General features: G+C 45.6%; 1 protein-coding gene across 9 annotated transcripts in view; it reads left to right on the top strand.

Moving 5' to 3' along the window:
* The window catches only part of CSGALNACT1 (chondroitin sulfate N-acetylgalactosaminyltransferase 1), a 332,179-nt gene that overhangs the window by 217,477 nt on the left and 87,831 nt on the right, over positions 1-26,871 (top strand). For all 9 annotated transcript variants that reach the window (XM_045997357.1, XM_045997361.1, XM_045997358.1 and 6 more), the window contains one exon: positions 22,335-23,263. In XM_045997357.1, the coding sequence (XP_045853313.1) occupies positions 22,615-23,263 (649 nt within the window). In that variant the 5' untranslated portion in view covers positions 22,335-22,614. The remainder of the gene's footprint in view (positions 1-22,334; positions 23,264-26,871) is intronic.

The following is a 26,871-nucleotide window of genomic DNA, read 5'->3' as shown; positions in this document are numbered from 1 at the left end:
TAACCAACTGAGCCACCCAGATGCCCCAAAGTTCCCTGTATTCTTCGTTTCCTGAGATGTTTTTTGTGTTTGTTTGTTTATTTCCTGCGAGTTTTTGTCATGAATGGCTGCTGAATTTTGTCAAATGCTTTTTGTACCAATTGATAAGATAATGTGATTTTCCTTCTATAGTCTGTTAGTATGGTAATTACCTTAGATTAGATACATGAGTTCAACTTGCCATCCCACAATTGGAATCCTGTTTAGTTTTTCAGTTTCCAGAAACTGACTTGGAACATCGTGTTTACCTCAGTCATAAGATACAAATTCTTATTTTGTAGTTGTTAATGTGAGCTTATTGTTTAAATGACTAGAAATATGTAAAACGTTATTGTTGTTATTAATGGACATTTAATTTAACCCGTAATTTTGAGAACAAGTATATATTTTTTCCTAAACCTTCTAATCGGGAATTCAGTTGGTGAGTTATCCATTACAAGGAGGTCTGCTTTAAGGAGTAATCAACCTTTATCCCATTTTTGTTGTTTTCATTGGAACAGAAGTTGTACATTACTAAATTATCTCAGACCATCTGGTCTGGAAATAGTTTAAGGAGAGCTTGGATGATAAAGCTTTTGAGGTGCAAGGAGAATAATCTTAAAAATTTTTTTGTAGCCTTTTAGTGAACTGGAAAGCTTTACTAATAATTTCATAAAATTAAACATGGGAGAGACTATTTCCTTTATTGTTGATTGTATGTTGTAGTCTACTTGTAACTAGCAGGCACAAGGCTGATGACTTGGAAATAGGTTTAAAATGTTAAATACATTAGAAACCAATCTCTTTACACATTCCTTTCCTTACGGCAGATGGCTTGATACATGCTATCCTTCTTTCTAAACAGTCCTCTGGTCTTCCCTGCTAACTCTGCTCACTTACTTTAACCTGGCAACATCTTTGGCCATGTCAGCTACCACCTAATTTTCGGCAGCTTTCTGGGGCTTGAAGTTTCTTTTCTGGGAAAATATTGTGAAGTGCAATTGATAGACACAAAATCTATTGTTACAATCACCACAGCTGTTTGGATTACAAACTCCCGACTTGAAGAGGAAAAATTATTCCACCTGCAAGGTTAGGTCTAATAAACTGCCTGTTATTATTATCTGATTTCTTCTAGGCATTTTTTATACCCCTTTAAACTGTCATTTTCTGTGCATTTTAGATATGTGCCAGTGAGTTTAGGTCACTTGGGGCTTTTCCATTTGTGATTCAATTTTCTATTCCTTCTGCCTTTAGTTCTGCCAAGAAATAGTTCTTGGTGGATTTCATTTAGTCTTTGGCCCCTGGCTTAATGGCTTCTGCAGGGTCTTGATGGGTGTGTTTTCCACTAACACACCACCATCTATGGTAATATGAGGGATTGGCATTGGGTTCCTCTGGAATTTGCTTCTTTATTATATAACTACTCTTATGCAGCTGAGTATTATATACAACCATGAACTTGCTAATATCTGGTGTGATTTTTTTCACCCAAATTAGTTCTGTTTTTCACACATCATTGAAAAGGATATGTTTTCATTATTACACTTATTACAGATTTAGACCTTTGAAAGGAAAGAGGACCAAATGCTGGATCTGAGCACCTCAGAACTGTGGGTTTGTTCAAAGGGGAGGGTGAGAGGAGACTTGCCAGAAAATTTTGGAGGCTGTATTTTGGTGAATACTGAAGATTCTTTCTTTCCTCCCCTCATAGTTTTGAGAACATCTTAGTTCTTTTTAAGAAGTTCCATTTAAGCTTTGTTTTTCATATATCTGATTTTTTCCCTCCCCAACTAGATTGCATATTCCTTGAAGAGAAGATCTTTAAAAAAAATTTCTTCTCTACTCCCACAGCAAGGAGCTTTATGAGTATACTGTAGTTGCTCAACAAATGGGAACTGAATGTTATCTGGTACCCTTCATGCCGGTGAGGTACAAAACGCGCAGGATCCAATCCTTGTTCTCAAATGGCTTCCTGTCTGTTAGATGTAAAGCACATAAGAATACATGATCTGAGACCCAGTACGAGGCAGGAGAAAGATGAAATCAAAGTGCTTGAAGACTAAGTAGGGCAGAGTATATAGCAGTCAAGCAGAACCTCCTGAAGAATCTGGCATTTGAGGTAAATTTCAGAGAAGGAGTAGGATTTGGAAGAGGGTATTATTTTAAAAGTAGGGAATGAAAAAGAAAAGACTTTTAGATAAAGTTGCAGCATGAGCAAAGCTGTGGTGCTCGGAGATGACCGAGTCCAGTGGATAGCTTGGTGCTACTTCAGTGACAGTAGAGAGAAGGCAGGGGATGCATGCCCACCGTCCCGGCTGAGGTGGTTCTGAGTCCAGGTGCGTGAGCTGACCCCTAACTTTGTACTCCACCTCTGCTAAGGGGTTAGCCGGACTGGACATGTGCGGCCTTGCAGATGGGGAGCTCACCATCTCTTGAGGTACCAGCTGTCATCTGAGCATTCTTACCATGGGGCGCTTGCTGGAAGACTGGCAGGTAGGAAGAAGTCCCCATGAGAGAGACCGAGAAGGTCAACCTGAAGAGTTTCCAGGCATTTCCTTTTTTTAGTCATGATTGAAGCTGTGAGTTTAGTAGAACTCTAAGGGCAGCTGCGCGAGAGAACGTGGAGTGGGAAGCTCTTTTTGGTGATCAGAATCTAAAGTGGCAGGATGTTTAAGGGAATAGAAAAGAGAGGACATACCCATACAATGTTTTTGAAAATACTAAACGAACCAGTTGTTCCCAGTAACCCTAACTGTTCCTTGTTGCCCTGCATCTTTCCAGCAGAGGCATCCGGGATCTTTATTATTTTTGGAGAAGGGTGGATGCTGCCTGGAGGAAGCAGCCATGACTGGGCTTCCGGGATCAAAATGAGAGTTTGTTTTAAGATCCAGAGAGAGGCAGTCTGAAAGCAAACATTTTTAATTACCAGAAGCAAGGCTTGGTTGAGAGAGGGAAGGCGGGAAATAGCCAGAAAGGAAGGAAAGGATCTGTGCTTCCCTACGAGCCAACGCTGACAGCGAAAGCATAGGATTTCTAGTTGACCTTGGTGTTGATGCAGGATGTAGCATCAGGACTGTTTCCTGGAGAATGGAAAAGAAGGACTCAGGCAGCAGGCAGGAAGGAGAGGAATTCTGAGGGGATAGGCTCATTCTTTCCCTTCCGGGAGCCTGTATATCCAGGGGGAAGGGAGGGCGCAGGCGAAAGAAACCTTGGGGCACCATCTGCTGGAAAGGGATTGAGCTCTGTACTAGATAGGGCCTGATGCAGAAGCACCTGAATCTGACCAAAAAGAATCACTGGATTGCAGCGAGCCCACCAGAATCGGATAGGACAGGCAGTCTGCTCCACGGAGAATTGGGGCGTGAAAGTGAAGTTAAATTCAGTGGTAGAAAATAAAATTCTCTTCTTCCAAAGAAGTCATAGTTGACATAAAATTTCACCTTGGCTACTCTGAAGAGGTGAGGTGTTCCTGTCAACTGCCGGGAGGTGAGTAAGGTTTGACCACCATTTCACACTTGAGAAACTTAGAGAAGGTCCGTGATTAGTTGGTGTGAGGTGCTAGGAAGGGACTGTGGAGCTGCCACTGAATCATAACTTTTGACTGAGAGCTAGAGGGACGTCAGAAATTTTCTGGTCCAACCCTGGAATTTTCCCAGATAAGAGATCTTAAAATAAATGGAGTTATCCATTCAAAGCTGCGTATCTGGGTTGGGCTGAGCAATGCTTTCTGGAGTTTCTTTACCAGTCCAGTCTGATCAGCCTGGAAAAATTAATATCTATTCCATTTGACCTCCATTTCCTGTCTTAATTATGTGTTGGTAGGAGCGGACATTCTGACAGGCTGATTAAGGAATTAATTATTTTACATTCATCTGAAAAATTTGTGCTTTGGGGATTTAAGGTTTTTTTTAATCACTAAAGTAAGGATGATAGATATCTGATCCCTGAGTAGCTTGTCATGAGGATTTAGAGAATAACCTTGTCTGTCCCGAGTTTCTGGTTTCATGGAATCAGTCTCAGGTTTTTTCATTGCATTTAGCAGGAAGTGGTAGCTCTAGCAAGTCACCGCTGGTTTGGGTTCTTTGAACCCACCGCAGAGCCAAAGTTCCAGGCATGAACTTGAGCCCAGCTGGCCTCAGTGGCATGAAGTGCATTGCTGTAGAGAGTGGCGGATAAGAGAGCTGTGGCCTTGGCCCAGCTGTGCTGGACACTGTAGCCTCAAACATTGGATTGCTGTGAAGTGTTTGTGTTGATGGAATTGCTCCCTTCACTTACTTTGTGGGACTCTTTCTTTCCCCAATCCCTTTCTCAGAATACCTTTGAGGTGAGATGTGAAGTCCTGCAAATTTCGTGGACAGTTGCCTTTTTCTGCTTTGCTAGGGGTTCCACAATTTCTTGGAGGGAACTTAGAATTATAGTAAATTTTGGTACATTGCTGTTATGATTTGACTGAACAAATCAATGCAAAGTCTATTACTTATCTATGTTAATGAAGGAAAGAGTTGCAGAGAGTATGAACTTACACATATATATTTGGGGATTTGGTGCATTGGTGCCATTTCCTTTTACCCTCCTTTCATTCACTCCTGTTCTTCCTACTTATATAGTCTGTAATGGGGGAGGGGGTTTGTAGTGACGTCAGTTAAGTGTTAATCAGAGCCCAGATTGTAAAGTCAAATGAAGCAGAGGGCCACAGAGTCCTCTTCCCAGTTCAGCCCCCACCCACTTGCTGCCTGTCTTGAGCTGAGACCCAGAAGCCTCCTCACTCACGCCGATGTCATGAGCTTCTCCCCGTCACACACTTTCCCAGCTATCGCTTGCCTTCTCACACTTCTCCTGTGCAACTGAACTTCTTGAAAAAGCTTTCTGTAGTCATTGTCTCAATTTCCTTCCAACTCTTTAATCCACTCTTCTCTGTCATTCATTCCCATCCATCCACCAGACGAATTTTCCACTGAGTTACCAGTGATCTGTGTGTGGTTCAGCTCAGTGGCGTTTTTTCCGGTTCTCAGTTTACCTGATTTCTCAGCAGCATCTGAGATTGTTGATTTTGTATGATTCTTCTCCAAAGAATATTGTTAAAATTTTCAGACTGAAACATTTTATTAAGAGTATGACAAACAACCCCATATACTCCCCACCAGGTTTAAGAAGTAAAATTTTAGCAACATGAACACTTACTTCCTTATAGAGCTTCTGAAGGCTCTGTACCCCTCCCCAGTCATGGTCAGCTTCTCTACTCCTACAGGGTAACTGCTCATCTGACCTTGATGTCTGTGGGGTCTTAGGGTCGCAGTACATTTATCTTCCTCATCTGAGTCTCTCAATATCCTCCAGCCCAGGACCATCAGGAATGCAGTATTTGGACACACTGGGTTTATTACTTGTTGCAGGAAGTGAGAACAGACACCTTGGAGAATCCTGGGGGTCTCAGTGAAAGGGCGGTAGAGAGAATTTATTCTGTGGATTTGCGTTTTAGTTGGATGATTTGCAAGAGAGTCTGAGGAAGGAAGGGGAGATTTTCTCCAGAATAGATGCTGTCAGAGAGCAGGGGTCATTCTCTGATTAGGTATCTCAATAAATCTTATCTATTGGGAGACCAGAATAAACTGGTAGCCAGTAAATAAGAGCCATCAGTCATTTTGGCCGAGAAAGGGATGTTAGATATTTTGTGGGTGACACATTGATTCTGTTTTTGTCTGTGATCAGACAAAATGATGAAGTGGGCTTATTTTGTTTCTTTCATCATGGTCTCAGAGTAACCTTGTCTGAGGCTGGTATTCTTGGAGATGGTTTCTGTCTAGCAGGAGAATACATGGCCTGGCTCGGCATCTCGGGCAGCTTCTGATCATCAAGGGATTGCTTGCTTGCTTTCTTTCACAGTTTTGCACAAGTCGAGAAACTGAATTCAGGCAGATGGAGACCAAAGTATCAGCTTGGTTATAAGGTTAATTTGGAGAACATAGTTTGGGCATGAGGTGAAAATGGGCTTCCTAGTCCTGGACCCAGGACAGCAGACATCCCTGCTTAGTCATGGGTGGTGCTGGCAGTGTTGAGGCGGACCTGTGCTGTGTCCCAGTTCATAACAGTATACAGTTGGAGGCCATTCAGAGTCAGAGTTCCTAGGGACTCAGAACCAGAAGTGCTTCTTGCTCTGGACTTTCCCGAAGTTGTCTCGTCCACTCTTAGGATTTGATGACCATTTATTTCCCCCGATGACTCCAATCTGTATCTCCAGGCTAGACCACCTCTCTGATAGGCTTGCTCATTCTCCATCTCTACCTCACTGTTTCAGAGCACTGAAACTTAACATGACCCAGGCCAAATTCATAATCTCCTCTCTAAATTCAATGTCCCAGGTCCCCACAGCTGGACCCTACAGCTTCACCCCACATTCCAGCCTCCTGAGCCACCTGCACTCTGTATGCTCCATATTGGCTTATGCCTCCAAGCTCTGCCCTCTGGTTATTTCTGCCCGGGACGCTCTTCCATTCTTTGTCTTGCTACACTCTTCTTTCAAGGCTTACCTTAGATGCCATCTCCTGCAGAAAGCCTTTGTGGAACCCTCTAGGTTAGATTGAATGCTCCTGCTCTATCTCTTTTTACCTTTTGTTCCTCTGTAGAGCAATTAGCTCGTTGATTTATCTGTTTGTGTGTCTGCTTCCTTCACTATACCTTAAATTCCTTGAGGCCAGAACCCTGTCTTACTCATCATTGTATCTTGAGATACATCTGTATCTATATGTAGATACATCTGTATTTTGATCCTATGCCTATGTGTCTGTAGGTCTATGGGTTGATACCTATGTATCTGTATTGATAGATAGAACTAGATGTCTTAATACCTTGAACTAGACTTGGCACTTAATGAGTATTCGGTAAATTCTTGTTAATCTACTTGTTGTCGCAAGACTTCGTTGACATTTTGTCTAGCCCTGGAATGACCAGAGCTTTGGTAATTTCTGTATCGAAAAGAGTAGGCCACGTATTTTTTCATCTGGTTGTGCTTTACTTTACTTGAGATGTATTTCAGAAAAGTTGTATTTAGACTGAAGTTTGCAAAGGACACAACATTTTCTTATTAAATTACATGATATTTTCAGCAAATTTGTTTAGTTTTATTTATCGACTGGGTCATAGCTTAGGACTCCTAATAGTTTAAGTAATATTATCAGTCAAGTAAGCACTTTTTTTCCCAAAGATTTTATTTATTTATTTGACAGAGAGAGAAAGAGAGATCGTAAGTAGGCAGAAAGGCAGGTAGAGAGAGAGGGGGAAGCAGGCTCCCTGCCAATCAGAGAGCCCAACGTGGGTCTTGATCCCAGAACCCTGAGATCATGACCTGGGCCAAAGGCAGAGGCTTAACCCACTGAGCCACCCAGGCGCCCCCAAGTAAGCACTTTTCATTTTATCTCTAATTTTTATCTGTAAACCATAAATTCATAATTTTAAAGTTAAGGCCGTTTGCAAAATGGCTGTCCTACCCTTCTATGAAGGGAATGCAAGTGTCTGGGATGGAAACCTCTCAGTCCCATGTCCTTTCCCCAGGGCCCTGGGATTTCAGGGGAGATTCAACATCGGTCGGTGGGAGATGGGATTCAACATCAGTCAGCTTTACTGGGCCCTGCCAGGAACCCCTCAGCTGGCAGCAGAGAGATGTCTTTTCTCACCCAGCTGGCACTGACAAGCTTCTCAGGTTGTGGACCTGTGGCTCTGGGTGTTCCTGTGACTCCGCTACCCTGTCAGGGCTGGCTGCCCTGTTCCCGGTTGGCAACTCCTTCTGAAGGAAGGCTTTTACTGTGGCTTTCTGAGCAAGGCTTTGGTGGTCTCAACTCATCTTTTTTTTTTAAAAGATTTTATTTTTATTTATTTAACAGAGAGAGATCACAAGTAGGCAGAGAGGCAGGCAGAGAGAGAGAGAGGGAAGCAGGCTCCCTGCAGAGCAGAGAGCCCTATGCGGGGCTCCATCCCAGGACCCTGGGATCATGACCTGAGCCGAAGGCAGAGGCTTTAACCCACTGAGCCACCCAGGCGCCGCTCAACTCATCTTTTAAAGCTGGACCACACACTGAGCTGTCTCTGCCAGCTGCCCCTCCTCTCTCTGAGGGGAGGCTGAGTGGGGTTGTCTAGGCAGGACTCTGCAGGGAAGACACCTGTACCAAGAATGCTGTGTGTAGGGGACTCTGGGGGGAAGGGCAGGAGGACCAAGGAGCTGGGGGAGAGAGGCAGGTGCCAAAGATCTGAGGACACACTTGACTGAACTGCAATTTCTATGTAAACAAGGATTTATTTTTCCGATTATCACCTCCTAATTTGGTTTTCTCAAGTTGTATTCCTTTGAAATGTCTGCGAGTTCTTAGCACCAGTCATAATGAAGATAAAAGCGGTAATGATACCACCCGTTGTGAGTATTTCTGTTTGTCCTCTGCAAAGCAGTTTCACATTTCTTTAAAGAAAATTGACAATATTTTTCATCACCTTTGCAACGAGGATTTTGTGCCCTGGAAGAAGACTCTGGCCCTGGCAAATAAATTGGACAAAGAACACAAAGGTGCCTTACAGAGGGGCATGCTTCCTTTTCCGAAAGGGATCTGACGATGTGGTCAGTTTGTGTTCTGCTCTGTTTGTGGCTTTCCGTGGCCATGTCTCCGGGCTGGCGTGCCGCCTTTCATGTGTCTGCAGTGGAGACCATGTCCTTATGTTCTCTTTGGCTTCTTTTGTGTGATTCGTGAACTGAGGGTATAGAATGTGTAACAGAGGTACCCTTTGTTGTGTTGTGTTTTCACTTATGCCTGTGGTAACACGGAACCAGCAGGTTGGAAATAAATACCTGCCAGGCATCAGTCAGCAACAGGGTTAGCCCACGGTAGCTGTGGAAAGTCCTTCAAAATCTTATCTAATTATAGGCTTTTAATAGAGATAAAGCAATGTTCATTAAAAGCTGAACCCTCCTTAGACTCACTACTCCACAGAATAATTGCTTTTATATCAATCTCGAGACCCATTAGTTTGGTGCCAAGAAAACAATTCCAACTCTTCTTTCTAGATAGAAGGAGCTATATAAAAAAATAAAGAAGGATGGTGACAGGGCCCATTGCATTTCTTTTCACCTTGCCCTGGGGCATATGAAAAAGAATTGAACACTAAGAAATACTCAGACCAAAAAATCATACAAAAAAAATCAGACCAAAAAATTTTAGAGAAGTATTAGACAACATCAATAAAATTTTGGATATTTAGAGTTAACAATTTCCCCCCTCTTTTAAATTAAGAAAATATGCATCCTTAGTGGTGGAATTGGAGTAGGAGTAGAAAAACCTTAATTAGGGGTGCTTGAGTGGCTCAGGTAGTCCCGACCCTGACTCTTCTCAGGGTCCTGAGTTCAAGGCCCGTACTAGTCTCCATGCCCAGCCTACTTGAAAAAAAAACAAAAAAACAAAAAAACAACCTTAATTAGATCTGTTGTCTGTTTTATATCCATAATCATTTAGGGTTTCTCCCCAGGGTCCCCTTTCCTACCCAATAAATAATACTCACCTTGAAAAGTTCATCTGAAAGTTCTCTGGTCTTTCCAACAAGAGCAGTCTGTCTCTGCTCTGAACTACAGCAACATTTTGTTCCTCTTATATTGCTCACAGTGCCCTAGTGTCTCAGTTATTTTTATACCTGTCCCTCCCAGGGGACCATTACCCTTGTGAGGACAATAGACCCTCCTCTTTATGCCGTACCATAGTTGACATGGTCCCTTTCACACAGTAAACATTCTATACGTATTTGATGAGTGAGTGGATAAAATTCATATGAATTGGAACATCAGTGAAGAATTTCAGAAAACTAATTTTCTGTGTTCATGACATAATTTGCTTCCTACACGAGTCCCATACCCCTTTGCAGTAACGCGGGGAGGGTGTGGACTGAGTGTGCGGACTCCCAGGGTGGGGGCTCATCTTCCACCAGCATAGCCTGGAATGAAACCGTGTATGTTTTTCTCCTTTGACATTATGTAGCACAGTTGTAGAAACTGTAGCAATTGTTACAGATTCTTGTAAGCCATCAAAAGGATAATATTCCAATTTATCTTTCAGGAAGAGGGATTTTTTTGCCATCACCCATCTTGGGTGGCTTTGAACTGAGAGCTGTTGTGTATCAGGATAATGAAGTACAGTCAAAAGAGGGTATCCAGGAACTCTTCTTACCAGAGACATTGTGAAGCCTTATATTGGGAAGCGGCTTCTATTGTTTGAAGTTTTCTGTTGAACCCCAGGAGTATCTCTAGTGCCAGCAGGTAAAATCAGAACACTAGTGTATTGTCCCATATCCTTTGGAGCTACTGGAGAATTGCATTTCAAAAGTATCCTAGGAAGTTCTGAGAGTTCTCCCAAACAGAACCTGCCAGCCTTTTAATAGTGACTCGGCAGGGCTAACAGCTGAGTTGTGCCCGGGGTCCATGCGGTCCGTTCTCTGGTCAGAGAAGTTTGCTTGCGGCTTGTGCTCTCATGTCCATAGCTCTGAAGTCTGTTGTCCTGAGGCCCATGCTGTGTTGAAGAAGCTCAAGAAAACCACCCCTGGGGGCACCTGGGTGGCTCAGTGGGTTAAAGCCTCTGCCTTCGGCTCAGGTCATGATCGCAGGGTCCTGGGATGGAGCCCTGCATCGGGCTCTCTGCTCGGCAGGGAGCCTGCTTCCCCTTCTCTTTCTCTGCCTGCCTCTCTGCCTACTTGTGATCTCTGTCTGTCAAGTAAATAAATAAAATCTTTAAAAAAAAAAAAAAAAGAAAAGAAAACCACCCCTGTGCCATTCCACTCTGCCCAGAGATGGAGCCAACTAAGCCCATCAATACGATTGCCCTTTCATACCCCCAGCAGCCTGGTGAGCTTTCTACCACTTGGTATAAATGGCAGTTTGGGGAGAACTTTTCAGATTCACTACAAGTTTCTTTGTCTTTTCCTTCCTTTTTTAAACTGGGCTTTAGGGGGACAATAGGGATGTGAAAGAGTTACTTCGATTGGAAATCTTGGGAGTGTAGTTCAGAGGCAAGAGACCGGGAGTCTGGAGCCCTGGGTGCTAGTTTCACCTGCTTCACAACAACGCTGTACATTTGTATAAACATCAGCTCTTCCTCCTTGGTTGATTTTTCTGAGCCGTGAAATGACATCAGTGCCAGGCTTGTACGTGGGGGGTTTGGGCCTTATTTTGGCTTGCACGAATTATGTGTGAGCTTTGTGCTGGGCTCTGTGCCCAGCGCCTCATGTGCACCATCTCCTTTACTCTCAGAAGGATCCGAGGCCCCCGTGCTCCCGTGTTTGGGAAACAAAGACCAAGAGAAGCCAAATAACTGTAGGACTCGATTAGTCAGTCTGCACCCTAGAACCTGTCCTCTCAGCCGCTAAGCCGTGCTGACAGGCTGGAGGGTATGAGGTTGTGCTTCAGAGAGTCAGAACAAGTAGAAGTGTGAAGTCTCGTCAAGGTGCAGGAATTGGCAGAACCGGCATTTGCCTGTTCTGGTAATTCAAAGAAGGCAGGCAGAGGCCGCCTAACACAGGCCCCCCACCCCACGCCTGACATTCCACAGGCTGTGCCAGGTCCACAGGTCCAAAACCAAGCTTGTCTTTCTGCTAAATCTCCTCTTGTGTGTGCTGGTTTCTTCAACGGTGGCCCCATCCTGTGAGTCACTCAAGCTAAACCCTAGGCCTTGTTCTTGGTGAACACTTTCTTTCTCCTTCTCATATGATTGGTGTCCACATCCTGGAGATGGTACCCAGGGAAAACTCCTTGCCACACATGTATAGGACTGCTGCTTCCGCATGCCTTTGTTGGAACACCGAGGTGGTGGGCTGGCTTCTTACCTGGCCTCTCTAATGCCAGTCTCTCCCTCTCCAGCCTGTTTCAGCACTGTGCATTTGCTAGAATTCAGTTCTGCTCCTGTGACTCTCTTATCTCAAAACTTAAATGGCTAGCTAACCATCACCTGTGGGGTAAAGTATACCTCCCCTGTCATGATATAAGGGCTGGCTGTAGTCTGTGCAGGCTCCTGTTATAAGATAACATATACTAGTAGTGTAACCAACGAACATTGATTTCTCACAGTTTCGAAAGCCAGAAGTGCGAGATCAGGGTGCCGGCATGGTTGGGTTCTGGTGAGAGCTCTCTTCTACACCGGACTCTTTGCTATAACTTTTCCCAGCTCCTCTCCTACCTCCTTACAGCCCAGCGCTGTGCCTCATGCATTTGCACGCCAGCCTTCTCTCTGCTTTTCCCCGTTACCGTGATCAGGTCTCTGTTAAGCATGTAGCAAGCTCTAGAGAAGCCTTGTAGCATGGTGTTCAAGAGCACAAACAATGGAGACATACAGCTTGGATGAGAAACCCAGTTCTGCCGTTTCATTGCCAGATGACTCAGGCAAATGACTAACCTCTGCCTAGATGTCCTTATCTGCAAAAGGGGTATGATGTTAATAGAACCTGCAACATAGGAGACATCAGAGAAATTGGAGGAAGATGCAGATAAAGTGGGATTGTAGACAGAAAGGCAAAAGTTTGCAGAAAGAGCGTGGACTATGTTAAGAGTGACAGAGACATCATGTTCGTGGAATGTTACACGAACTTGGATTAAGTAAGTTGTTTAGCTTCTGTAGAGGTAGGATAGCATCTTCTGTGGATAAATTTCTCGATAGGAGCAATATCTTGAAATATTTTTAGCCAGAACCATAATAATAGTTAACCCTCTGTCAGGGACAGTTGACTACAAGTTAGACTTGGCACGAGGTACTGGGAGTGGGAGCTGAAGAAGGGGTAAGGAAGGCTGAAACAGGTGCTCATAGGCACAGTGGGCTGGAGCAGAGTCTACCTGCAGTCAGTGCAAGGTTTTATTTCTGTGAAAAATAACAATACATCTTGTGTTTATGTAATATTGGACATCTTCCTATTAATTTTTTCTCTATTATTGGTTCTATTTCCAAATCGAGATAGATGGCACAGAGAGAGAAGGCTTTGCTGATCTCGCTTTGTGGGGTTTCTAAAATAATTCTGCACAATCCGTGCTTTCTCTTTTCCTGTTATATAATAACCACTTGCTAAAAGAAAGCCCCTCATTTGTGTGCTGCTGTCTTCCTTGTAGGTGGGGAGGGAAGAGGAGAACCGAAAGGTGGTAGGCTGTTTATTTCATCTTGACTAAAAGTAGCAGTTATCTTATTAACCCTTCTTACTCCAAACATGCCAGCAGAACACGTCAGGTGACTCATGAGAGTGCTTGTCAGCATGTTTTCGATTCAGGATGTTTCCAGCGGTTGCTCCTTCCAGCGTCTGATGGGGGCAGAGAGCTGGCACTGCCCTTCCTTCACGAGATGGGTGCTGGCCCAGACTCACGCCTGGCATCGTGCTGACTGATGCCCAGGACTGGGGAGCAGAGGCAAGAATGACAGCCCAGGAAGAAGGCAGCACACACCAGTCATGAGAAGACTACATATGCCAGAGAGAACAGGCTTCTTGGTCATCGATCTTTGGCCATTGCTCTTTGCACTCAAGCACGGAGTCCCACCTAGGGGATCCCCAGATGGAGAGGGGACATGGTGCTGTCTGTGTTCCCCCAACTCTTGCCTGCAGGTCGGAGTGCCATTTTGCACTCTGAGAGACTGGTATCTTTGGACCGCTTCTCTTCAGAGGCCTCTTTTGTCCTGTTTCTAGGGCTCTCCCTGCTGTGTGTGTTCTCAGCAGGCCCGCTAGCTGCGTGGGAAGGTCACTGGCCTCCCCGGTTCCCAGTTTCCTCGTCTCAGAGAACAGGGATTGATGACTCATCCGCGGTTTAGGGGAGACAACAGATAATGCATGAGGCCTAGTGGTTTTCCGGGGCTCTTCACTGGTGCCCTTCCCTGTTCCAGGGCTGCCTGAACAGACGACCCAGGGGAGCACTTTTATCTTACTTTGGGAGCTCTGTGTCTACAGATGTCGTAAAGCCATTGGGTAGTACACGATAAAGGCATTTGGTAAACATTTTTAAATTAAATTAATTTATTTGAGAGAGAGAGAGGGGGGTAGTCCATGAGTGAGGGAGGAGCTGAGGGGGAAGGGCAGGGGGAGGGAGAATCTCAAGCCAGTTCTATCCTCAGTGTGGAACTCCATGCAGGGCTTGATCCCATGATCCTGAGATCATGACCTGAGCAGAAACCAAGGTTCGGGCTCTTAACCGACTATGCCACGCATGCTCCCCAGTAAACCTCATTTCTCATCCTCCTCTTCTTTTTTCTGTCTGCTGATAGGGGGCATGGATCGTGTTAGCAGAAAGGAGAGAAGTCCAGTTTCCCTCTCTGTACTGCCTCACCATAACTGACGTGGGGCCCATCTCATCGTGGAGCCACCTTGGCCTTCCTGGCCTGGTGTGATGCGATTCACACCTCTGACCTCACCTCAGAGCTGATGCTTACCACTGGCATCTGCTCAGGGCTCTGTGCTTGTTACTCAGCCAGAAGGTCCTTGGCTGTGAGCATTGCTCACTCTCGATTAGTCCCCTCCTTGTTAATCAGCAGCGTGCTTTTCCCTGGAAGCTGTGCTGTGTGACCTTGGGAATGTGGTCTCCGGATAGGGGGCAGGGGAGGGCATGCTTTTGCCTGAGTCTCCACAGATGCTGGGGCTGACTCTGGCCTGCACATGAGGGTATTAGTTGACACACGGTGAATGGCCATTGCATGGGCGTCTCCTTTGCCATGCTTTGGGTGGAAAGAAGTGAGAAATCAGTGTTTTCAATAGCAATTCCAGCCAGCATCTTACCCATCTGAGAGATGTTCTCTTTTTCTCCTTTCAAAGAAGAACATCCTCTCAGTTGATTAAAAATTCGACTTGCTAGGGTGCTTTTTATTGGAGCTGTCTTCAACTTGATATGTGGGAATAAGCCCTTGGCATCTGCTCAGAAGCACTTAAATGTTGCCGATGTCTTCTTTCCTGGCTCATCCTGGCAGCGCTCATACTGGCCATGGCCATGACCGGTGTTATTTCTAGGGATAGCATGAGTTTGCAGAGCTGGTAAGCGATGTGGAAGTGCAAATCACAGCTAAATGGGGAGCCAAAAAATTGTATAGAGAGGAACCATGCTTACTGCCACAGCCAAAGGGCTGGACAAGCTCATAAATAGGAAGGTTCATTATGAGTTCAGAAGCAAGAAAGATTGGACATGATGGGTGCACCATGAGGAACGGGTCTCAGCAAGCAGTCCAGGATTATTAAGGGTGCTGAACAGGATAGCCCAGTGGGTAAGAGCAAGGTTTTAGCATCATCAGATTCAGACAAAGCTGGATTTGAAACCGGGCTTGGCCACTTACCAGCGTGGGCAAATGACTTCACTGCTCTAAGCTTCGGTTTCTTATCTTTAATGGGGGTTAATAGGACTTAGCTCATAAGATTGTTTTAAGGATTAAATGAGAAAATGTTTATAAAGTGCTTAGTGTGATGTCTGGCCCAAAATAAATGCTCAGTAAGTGGCTGTAATTATGAGCAGTGAAGGGTATTGGCAAGCCTGGGTCCTGGGGTTCTCATTTTGTGGGGCTGGGCAGCTCCACCAGCCACAGAGAGCCCCGTGGGACTGAAGGGGAGATGGAGACCCAGACAGATCTGTCTGTGGTGTCTTAGCATCTGACTCAGCCCTGCGTATGTGCACAGACACCTTCCTGCTGGGAAAAGGTTCTTTATTAGACTTATTCTTAGTCCCCTGAGTAATGCCTTCTTGTCTAGGACCCTTCTCTCTTTTCACTCTGTGGGCTCTGCGGTGGCCCCTTGTGCTCACTGACCCCGTAGGAGCCTTCTTGAAACAGGTTGGAGGTAGCGAGGTAGGGCAAGTAGTACATGTACGCACACTCAGGAAACCCCCCTTCTATCAATTCTTCCCTTTGAAGTTTCACCAGCAAGTTAAAAACCAAAATCAAAACAAGAGAGAAGAACAAAAATGGTTTAGACCTGTTTCCTGATTTTTGGGTGTGTGTGGTTGTGATTAAACTCTGTACCTTCATTTTCTGACTAGCAGACCCTAATTTCTTCTACCACATTTCCTTTTCCTGCTTTGAAGTAGGGAAAAAGGAATCAGAATGATTCTTTCAGGAGACCACTGTGGAGTTGAGGGGATGGAAGGGTACCTCTCACCTACGAAGTTGTCAACTGAGGTAATCAGCCCCATTCCTCTGGCGCTCCATGCTGGTCCCTGGAGAACCTGCTCTCAGAGCCAGCTTATAGGGAGGACCTCACAGAACAGACCGGCCGAGAGTCTGAGTCCTCTAGGAAGGCAGGGGAGTGTGTGCCTGGCAGTGGTCTGGGTACGTGGCCTGGCAGCAGGCGTTGCACACCCTGGGATGCAGCCAGTGTGGTCCAGAGTCAGGAGAGTCACTCTGAGAAGGGGACAGCAAGGCAGGCGCCCTGGGCCGTGGAATTCGCTATTGACTGGGGGCCATGGAAATGAAGCGTGATCAGGAGGTCAGTAACACCCTGAAGTAAGGTCCCTGGGAGTGCCCAAGAAGGTTCATCAGGGTGAGAAATTTTAAGAGTGCTGTTTTGTGAACACATAACACAGCAATACTATAAAACATGTATATAACTTATAAATGAATAGATTTGCATCCTTCTCTATCATCTATAGGTCAGAAGTTACTTATCATCTGGAGTGTGCCTCCATTTTGATAAGTTTGGAGATGGCTGATCCTGAGGGCCAAGGTCAGAGGAAGAAAGCAGCAGAACTGCTGGCATAACAGAGGCCACAGCCCGCGTAGACCCCTCTCTGTGTGAGGGCAGAGCCGTGGGCCCAGGTCAGGTAGCTGGTGTCGGGGCTGGATGAGGTCAGGGAGGAATGCTTCAGACTCCTCATGGCCAGTTGGATGCTGCTCTGAGTGTTGTACTGTTGATGTCGCTTGGAGCCCTGCCCCTGTCTGGGACTTGGCTGCTCCCCTCTCCATTTTTGGGCAGTGATACTGACCCTCTGGCCTCCTTGCTTTAGCTCTTCACTCGCTCTCAGGGTCATGGCTGAGGATAAAGCATTTGGCACCAGAGTCGATGCTGACTAAAGATTCACCGGGGAAGGGAAACCCACGTCCAGACAGCGCTGTGACACCTGGGAACCCCTGCTTGCACACTTGCAGGTGGATGTGGTTTAGGGAGATTACGAGCTTTTGTGCTCCTTTTTGGGCCATTTTCCCTTATTTGCAAGTGCGTAAACCTTCCACGAACTGTGAACAAGAGGCCGGTGATTATGGACTCGACAAAGCAGTTGCAGGAATTGGTTGTACACGCTCATTTTCTTTAAGAGAAGGCAGATGGGAAAAACTTAGGCAAGTCTGTAAACAGAATACACTGGGAGTGGGTACTGTGAGCTTTGGGGTTTTCCAGTGCTCATCATGGCTTTTAGCTGTTTTCTGTTGAATTTTGCAGAATTGTGCTCCACTTCCGCCTGTGTTACTGGCCACTTCACCTCAGATCCCCAGGGCAGTGTGGGAGGCAAACACTTGGTGGGATGAAAGCCCATAGGCGACAATGCTGAGGGTCAGATTGGAAGCCCGCTACCATAGGCTGCATGGAGAGTTAGCCCCAGGTGGAAGGAGTTCTAAAGAGAGCCATGTGCTTGAGTAAATGTTGCTGTGTTACATACATTTATATCACATATACATTTTTGAGAGCATTTGGAAGCTCTTTGAATAAGAATCTTTGCATGATGCCTTTTCCACACATGTCCAGGATGATATATTTATCCAAGAGATAGAACCTCCATTTATGTTCTGTTAGTACAGCTAATCCTTTGACTGAAGGTTACCTTGTGGCCTGGCCGTCCAAGAGCTGACCGTGTGGGCTGGGGTGGACCAGACTCTCGTGGCTATCCCGGGGCTTTTGTCTACCACTTCCTGGCTCGGGAGACCCCGCTTGTTTTTCCCCCATCAACCCTCTTGGCTGTGCCTGCACACAGGGTAGAGATCCTGGAGATTATAGAATTCACTGCCACTCCTTGAATGGTTTCCTTTATTACTCACAAGGCCTGTCATTGTGACATGTAGAACTGCTAGACCTGGTCTGGAGGTGAAGCCACTGTCTTTCTGCCCGCTGCTGATACTGACAACGCTGCTTCTGTGGGACTTGTCGATTTATGAGGCGATTTATGAGGATCTTGTGGCGATTTATGAGGATCTTGTGGCCATTAATAGACACATCTTGGCAGGCCTCTCTCATGGGACACAGATTTCATGACCAGAATGTTCACTGGGATCCGTAGAGCGAAGTGCCTACACCCATCCTTCTACTTCTCAGAATAGGTACTTTTGTCCTAGTCATAGAACTTCTAACTTCCACTGTCCCCATTTGGGGTAAAATGTTGGACTCTGAACCATACTTGGGCTTGTCTTGGTTTTATCCTCTAAGATCTTCCACTGTAAGATGAAATGATGCCCATAGCCACTCATCTATCTTATCATAACTATTGTTGTTTATTCCTACCATTTATTTTAACCTTTGACATTTTAAAATGTATTCATTTATACTTCTCTACACCCCTGCTTTCCACATACATTTGGTAAGCATTAACATTTTGTGTCTGTTTTAATGGTGTTTACCTGTAGAGGGCTTGTATTACTGTCATTTGAGATGGCCTTATGCACTCTACAGGCTTATAAACGTGCTGATAGTGGAGTTTGTGTGTGGTTCGTCTTCTGTAACTTCTTACAGGCATGCACTCAACATAGTGATGCTTGGTAACTATTTGTTTTAAGTGTGATAATGGTATCCTAGATGGAGCTGACTGTGCTTCTGACCCACTGTTGGGTCCCTGCTGGGTCATTTGGAGATCTGGGTGGTGTTCTGGATGCTCCCGAGCCCAGCAGGATGTCAGAGCTGTCAGACAACTTCCACGTAGATCTGAGAAACCCATCCATTGCTGGATCCTTTGGCAGAGGCCCACTGTGTCTTGCAGACTTTCTACCTTATGTATTCAGAAATTGCTACAGATTCCTTAAACAACCCCCTATCTAGATACCCTAGGGAAAACGTTCTTAGGGTTATTCTGGCCCATTGATACCAGTCTGCACTGAGAATACTTTTCCATTCTGAGACTTTGGAGAATAACCTTGCTTTACATGGGCTCAAACCTGGGTGGGTGGGTACTAGAAAGCATTGCTCTTCAGCACTCTCTTGCCTTTATAGACTATGAAAAAGCCTTTACCCTGTAGTTTTGTTGCTCAGAGATAGCAAGAATGGCAGCAGAACCATTGTGCTTGGATAGTCCCTCCACTCTAATCAATCAATCCAGTGTTTGGGGCAAGATGTGTCACAGAACCATCCTTGGGAGGTTGGGCCAGGGACAGAAAAGTACTTAGTAGATAGGAGAGCAATTAGTAAGGATGGACATTTAGAAATGTAAGTGGCAAGAGGGGCGCCTGGTTGGCTCAGTTAGTAGAGCATGTGACTCTTGATGTTGGGGTGTGAGTTTGAAACCCACATTGATACCTAAGAGAATAAAATCTTAAAAGAAATTTTAAAAATTGAAAATGGCAAGAAATCTGATGAACACAAGGATTTTCTATAATTAAAAAAAATAAAAATATGCATCTCTCTTCTCCCAAAGTTTCTAAAATTGGTTATTGACAGGCCTCCAGCTTGCTCTCCATGCCTCCCCTGTTCCCAGCCACCCCCAAAGACTGAACTAGTCTAAAATCTGGGTGTCTTTTCTACGTTTTTAAAATAGTAGCACCATGCTGCTCTGAGCACATAAAGCTATATTTTCACTGTCACCTCTAACTTGTAGTAGTCCTTGGTAATTACATGGTGCTTCCTTCTGCAAGTCTATGAACACATGATAAATGTTAACTCTTACTTCTCCCAGCACCTCTGTAGAGAGAGGGGGAGACTGCACAGTGGCTGTTATCCCTGTGCTTGGTCTCGTTTACCTACAGGTTTCGCTCCATGTTTGGTCTGGTTACATCTCCTTGAGGTGTTCTTTCCTGTGTGTGGAAGAGCTGGTCACGTAGCAGGTGCTCTTAAGAATGATGTTCTGTGCTGCCAAGGGGAACCCCTAAATCTCCATAGAAGCGAGAAGCCGAAGGACAGGCCTTCTGACTTTAGGAAGCAGATATTCCTAGCCTCCACAGTTTAGCCAGTTTTTACTGTTTTGATCACAGGTGAGATTGCTGGAACAGTTAGAAAGCATTCTGTCTGTCAAAGAACGTATCTGCTCCTGACATGTAAAAGGAGAAATCCTTCACTGCCTCTTTTGTTGTAATTTTTATGGCTTTTTCTTAGTTCTTGTAAAGAGTCATTTCTTCCTAAGATCTGTTTTTTCCCTCCTTTTACATCCCAAAGAATGGAATATCAAGTAACTTTGAAATTTATGCTAGTGAATTGCAAAAGCTGGACAAGATCTTGAAGAGACTATGGAACAGAACAAAATAATTACAGTTTTAAATTTCTTTAGCCACCCATAGCTTTAATATATTGCTTCATTAAACAAAATGATTTCAATTTATTATGCAAATGTAACAATTATTCCATTAAACAAAATCTGTTAGAAAGATCATACCCTTTGTTTCTGTGGCACAATAAGTAATGTTGAATGTTCCATTTTTGTTTTTGATTTGCTTATTTTTGTCTTTAATGACAACCCATTTAAAGTAAAATTCTTTAAAATGGTAGAATAACGTGATAACATGTTTTCACTGGTAATTTAATACTTGGATATAATGAGTTCATCTGAGAGATTTCATTAAAAACAGCAAGGTGCCTGAATACCAAAGCTGAGATGTTTTTAATCACAGAATTATAGTAATTACACAAATCCCAAGATTTTCATCAGACAGAACGGGCTTCCAGAGCTAAACATGCACTTTAAACTTAGCACTAATAACTATGTATTGTTCTAAATTATAGCAGAGAGACTCCTTGGGCTGAGGGGAATATTGGAATTGAATTTTTAAGGAAAATTGAGAAATAAACTATTTTGGTAATGGTATCTGTAAGAGGCACATCACCAGGATAATGGAAGAGGATCTCTGTATGCTTTAGACATGGCAGGTGCATATCAGATAAGTCAATGAGCCCATTATCATTGACTATATTTTCAACATAGAGAGAATGCTAGAAGGAGCACTCTTTCTTCTCCCAGGGGTCCTGAAGTTGCTAATTGACAGGAGTCCTCCTTCCAGTCAGTAAATGAGACAGCAGACTACCAGTAAGTGAGATGATTATTGACCCAGAATCTGGATTTTCTGGATTGGATGAAGACTCTGGAAAGAACAATTTAGTTATTGTGGGAATTATTTAAAATGTCAAATTTTTATAAAATGGTCAGGACATGGTACCATCAGGGAGCTTGCTTTTAAGAGAAGTTATATAAAAAAGATGCACCCAGAAAGATTTTATAAAAAATCTCCCTAAACAAGGAATTTTGTTTGCTCTGTTTTCCATTTATCGTTAATTCTTTCTGTTTTCTGGCTCAGAAGGGTAGGGGGAGACAAGGAAAGGGGAGTTAGGGGGAAGGGAGGACACTGAAGGAGCATGCTCGAAGGTGTCCGTGATGGGTGGAGGAGGGAGGAGGGGAGCCTGGGACAAATGAAGAAGGCTGGTTAGGTTGGCTTCTCATGTGTGACAAGGGGTTTGGAGTTTGAATGAAAGGCTCTGCGATCCGTCTGGGTATTCCTGATGATCAGGCAGGACCCAGAAGACAGAGACATGCCTGGGATTGGAGTCCTGACAAGACCAGTATTTCTGGTCTCCGTTCTCCCAACCCATCCCACTCTGTGGTAAACTCATCATCCCTGGTTTGCAAGTTCCAACTGCCTCTGGACTCCATCTAATTATGTTATCGTCCATGTGTGTTGTTTGCATATTTGAAGCTCCAGGGGCTTCCATTCTGAGTCAGACTGCAGCCCTGCCCTCAGTGAGGGTGCACAGGTGAGCTATCCTCGCAGCTGGGCGGGCCTGGCTGGAGAAGCCCCTGCCTGCAGCTTCAGCTTCCTCGAGGTTTTGCTTTTTCCCTTCCAACCATCACAATAATATGTGCCGTTGTGGAAAATTTATAAGATAGAGAAGGATGTAGAGAAGCCGGAAAGTCACCATTAAGGCTTGCAGAGGAAATTCCCATTTTGCCATCTTTCGTTTGACTCTTTTTCCTGTATCCTTTGTTTTTTACGTGCACAGCCCTGCACATACACATTGGTGTTCTGATTTAGAAACGGGTAACAGTGTTTAATCCCCTGTCATAAACATTTTCTGTAAGCCTCACGGAGGGCCTATTGAATATCCGTTGCCACAGTGAACATAAGGGTGTTACTGTCTTGATTAAGTGTCATTGCCGTTTGGTCTCTTCCCAGGTCCCCTCTTGTGGTCTGCTGCACGTCTGGACGGCTACGATGGGAATGAATGTGGCGGCCTGGAGGTTTCACCAGACTGGCTGCTTCTGCCTAGAAGGTCATCCTTCCCAAGTAGGAAAACTGCTCCGCGTGGTGGTCGACTTCAAGGGACCCGACACACTGTAGAGAGAAATGGATGAAAGCAGCTTAGGGGGCCCCAGACGCGTGCTCCCCGCGGCCTAGTCCAGGGACGCCCTTCCGCGGGGCCCTGGCCTTCTGGAATGTGGCCGGCTGCGGCCGCATGGCCGATTCCCGAGTGACGATGCTTCGCCGGGGGCTGCTGGCGTGGATCTCTCGCGTGGTGGTTTTGCTCGTGCTGCTCTGCTGTGCCGTGTCCGTGCTCTACATGCTGGCCTGCACCCCAAAGGGGGACGAGGAGCGGCTGGGGCTGCCCCGGGCCAACGGCCCGACGGGGAAGGAGGGGTACCAGGCGGCCCTGCAGGAGTGGGAGGAGCAGCACCGCCACTACATCAGCAGCCTCAAGCGGCAGATCGCGCAGCTCAAGCAGGAGCTGCAGGAGCGCGGTGAGCGGCTCCGGAGTGCGCAGTCTCACCCCAGTGATGCAGCGGGCCTGGGGCTGGAGCCGGGGCCCCCTGAGAAGACCCAGGCGGACCTGCTGGCCTTCCTGCGGTCGCAGGTGGACAGGGCGGAGGTGCACGCCGGCGTCAAGCTGGCCACGGAGTACGCCGCCGTGCCTTTCGACAGTTTCACGCTGCAGAAGGTGTACCAGCTGGAGACCGGCCTGACTCGGCACCCCGAGGAGAAGCCCGTGAGGAAGGACAAGCGGGACGAGCTGGTGGAAGCTGTGGAGTCAGCCCTGGAGACCCTCAACAGCCCTGGGGAGGGCGGCCCGAATCAGCGCCCCTACTCGGCCTCGGACTTCATAGAAGGTTGGCGAGTATGAGAATGGGGGTGGGGAGGGGAAGGAAAGGCACCAGGGTCCAGGCACCCAGGCCAGTCCCGGCCTCAGCAGGCTGGCAGCTGGCTTTGGGCATGGCGGGTAGAAAGTGTTATGGGAGTGACCGCAAGGGTATATGGCATGGAGTCTTACTTCTCAGAAATATCCGTTCTACTTACATTCTCATGAAAATCACACTTATGAAGGGGTCAAGTTCATTGCTCCCTGGTAGGAGAAGACAGAAGTTCTTGCTTTCATTAAAAAAAAAAAAAAAAAAGAAAGAAAGAAAGAAAGAAAAAAGTAAACCAAACATAAACAAAAACCGTTGAAACTCGGTTTCAACCAAAAGGTTGGTAAGCAGTTTTAACAGATCTCTTCCCTGGCCCTTCTCTAGGGATCAGGCCTGGTTATCAGCCCACCAGCACCAGAGCGGTTGCGAACATGCAGTCTGCCGCACTCATCATCTGCCAGACACTGTTCAAGGAACTTTACACTTTACACTTACTGAGTCCCTTTTCCTCCTTAATGACACTGTTAGGAGGATGAGGAAACTGAGGTTTAGGTTAATTGAGTAAATGACCTAAGGTCGCTCAGCAAGTGACAGAGCCATGATTTGAACCTGTGAAGTCTTATTCTGGAGTCTACATCCCTAACCACTGGGTTACGTTGTACAGGCTGCCAGATGGCATGAACACTAGCTTCAAGATGAACAGCTCAGCTTCTTTCATGGGCACAGAAACTACTGTTAGTTTGTGTTTGTGTCTAATTTTGGAAGAAAGTGGCATCATCTCATTCCTTGGAAGATTCATTAGTATCTCGTACCAGCTTTTCCCTTGTTACTGGGGCAAAAATCAACTAATAATTTGGGAGTGGAAATAACGTTCGAGGGCAGTCAGCTCTTCTCCCTCTTTCTGGAGAGAATCTACTTCAACTTCCCAGATGTGTGGCTGCATCTTTGTCACCCTGCTCCCAACTTCGGTTATATAACTGCCCTCTCATCAGCCTACAGGCCAGACGGACTCTGTTTAGTCCTATCAAAAAGCTCTTGCGGCCATTTATGCCTCTTCTCTTCACACTTCCCCATCTTACAATTTTTTTCCACTTTATATGTGAACCATACCTCAAACAATTTTGGTAGAGAATTATTTTTCATATGCCTCGAGCCAGGCAAAGAAATCTTTTACAAGATCCAACTTTTGGTTGTCGAGATTTGTTGTTGTTGTTGTTCCTCATGTATACGAGGTACTAAAGATGCCCAGCACATCGGCAGGTCGCAACTGTAAGCACATGGTTAGCACTTAGGGAGAGCTCGAAATATCATGACGCTGTTGCATCCCATTTTATTGTGCTTCGGAGTTTATGAAACCTTTCCACATAGAGTATCTTAATAGCTGACCCGCGGGGAAGGCCATTAAACATCCTCAAAAAATGAATTCTGCCTACCACTCACCCTGGATATGCTATGGGAATTGCCTCCACACATAGCAATTTCAAAAGAACTTGATTACAAATCAAAGCCTGCAATTTGGCATGTCTGCCCTTGTGATTTTTTTCATCTGCGTTCATATTTGCAACCTGTCTGCTTTCCTGCATAGAGCATCTTAGTACACCAGGCCTGTTGTCCTCACTCAGTGACACAGGCCTTTGGTGCCTGTGTTCCTTTGCTTGGAGATGTGGCTGGTTTTCTGTCAGAGACGCTGTTCTCCTGGCTACACTGAGCTGCTTCCGTGTGCGACCTACAGCCTCTGGTGGCAGGCAGATCCAGCCACACACTTCTTCCAGCTTTGGTGAAAGTCTAGTCAGCTGTTTTCCCGGAATGACAACTGATTTGTTGAACCTGGAGTGAGTATGGGGATTCTTTATGTTTCAAGAAATAATAATAAAAGCACATGGAATGCTTCCAGGTGATAATAGTTCCACAAAGCTTAAAGCTGACTGTGAGGCCAGTGGCATGACGACATGAGCACAGGATGCTATGTGACTCTGACCAAGACCCTGAAGCCCCACGGAGACTCAGTTTCCTCATCTGTCCTCAGAGACTTGACTTACTGTCCTCCGAGGCCCTATCCCCCACCCCTCCCCCCAACCCTCTGCAAAAAGCAAAGCACAGCTTCAGCGTCTTTTCTTCTTATCTTTGCCAAGCAGCTGTCCCGGAAGGGTACTCTGCCACCTGCTCTGCTGGGTGACCAGGACATGCCACCAACCCTTTGGGATCTTCCTCTATAAAAAGGAGAAATTCAGGTAGATTATCACGTGTGGACTGACTGTGGCCACTTCCTTGGGTGGCATGAAGCTTGCAGAGGGAGAACACCACATCGATGACGATCTATTATCTATATTGATGTAGTTATTTTCTGTCTCTAAGACAGAGGGAACGGCACAAGCCTCCCTCTTCCTTTCCCTCGATGTTTTGTTGGCATCGATTTTTGCTTTGGCTTCTTACATAAGAGCACGATTTTTTTTTTCCTTTTTTCTTTTTTCCAGCTATCTGGGAAAAGAAGTTAAAGTAGAAAAATGGGATCAAATCCTGTGCTGTAGGATGTCTAAATGTTTATCTCCTCAAGTGAACAGAAAATCTTTGTGTTTGTGGTTTAGCTCTTCCTTCAGTATTTACTTCCAAGTGGCATAGCTTTTGGCTTTGGTTTCCTATTTTTCAGTAGACTCTTGGACATAAATTTGACATGATTCCATGAGACAATTTCGCCTTCCAAATCATTCCTCTTTTACAATCCAAGTATCCGAGAACATGAATCTACATGAGGCATTTGTGTCTCCTGTCTCCATGGGGTTGCTTCTCTGTCGCCCTCCTCCAGCTTCTGCACCTTAGCGGTGGCCAGAGTGGGTCAGATACTAACAGAGCTGGTTTGGGGGTGGAGGTGGACCCAAGCCATGATCCACAAGAAAGTGAAGGTCTTGAGGGCACCCTGAGATGCATTTAAAACTAGGGGCATAGAAATCGTTATAAGACCTTAGTAGCTCTTCAACCATAATTCCTGACTTATGCTCAATGACCAGCACCTCGTGCTTTCTGGGAGAGAAAACTAAGGCAAGGAGTGAAGACTGAGTTTTAGACTTCCATTGTTTGTGTCTCACTATAACCTCTAAGGGATGTCCTGTGGTCCCTTTGCTAATGCTGTTGTTGTTTTATCAGATCTCCAGTTTATCCCGTTAGAGTCGCTGGTGAGGCCTTGCCCCAAGGCATAATCCACATGCATGGACAGTCGGACCCCTGTGATTTGTGTAGGATGTCCCCACCTGTTTTGGGGGTTGGGAAAGGAGGCTAGTGCTAGGTCTTAGGCTTGAAGGACCTGATTATGTACATGGGCAGACATAACTCGGGGTGACTGAGGGTTCAGTGGGGCGTACTTTTCATGCTGTGGGCTTCGGAATTGGTGGCTGGGTGCAAGCCAGATGGTCAGGGAAGATGTCAGAGGAGGCTGGACCTGAGCTGGTCTCTAAAGCTTTGAAGGGATTCCTGGAGAGGGAAGGAGGCAGCAAGGACAGGGGTACCAGAAAGCGGACTGCCTCCAGAATAGGATTGGGGTATAGGCTTAGCATGGAGACTAGCCTGGTCAGCGTGCAGGATCTGAGAATCACTAG

Source organism: Meles meles, chromosome 2 (genome assembly GCF_922984935.1).
Source record: "Meles meles chromosome 2, mMelMel3.1 paternal haplotype, whole genome shotgun sequence".
In the NCBI taxonomy this organism is placed as follows: Eukaryota; Metazoa; Chordata; class Mammalia; order Carnivora; family Mustelidae; genus Meles; species Meles meles.
The sequence above is the reverse complement of the archived record's forward strand: the minus strand, read 5'-3'. Positions and strand labels throughout refer to the sequence as shown.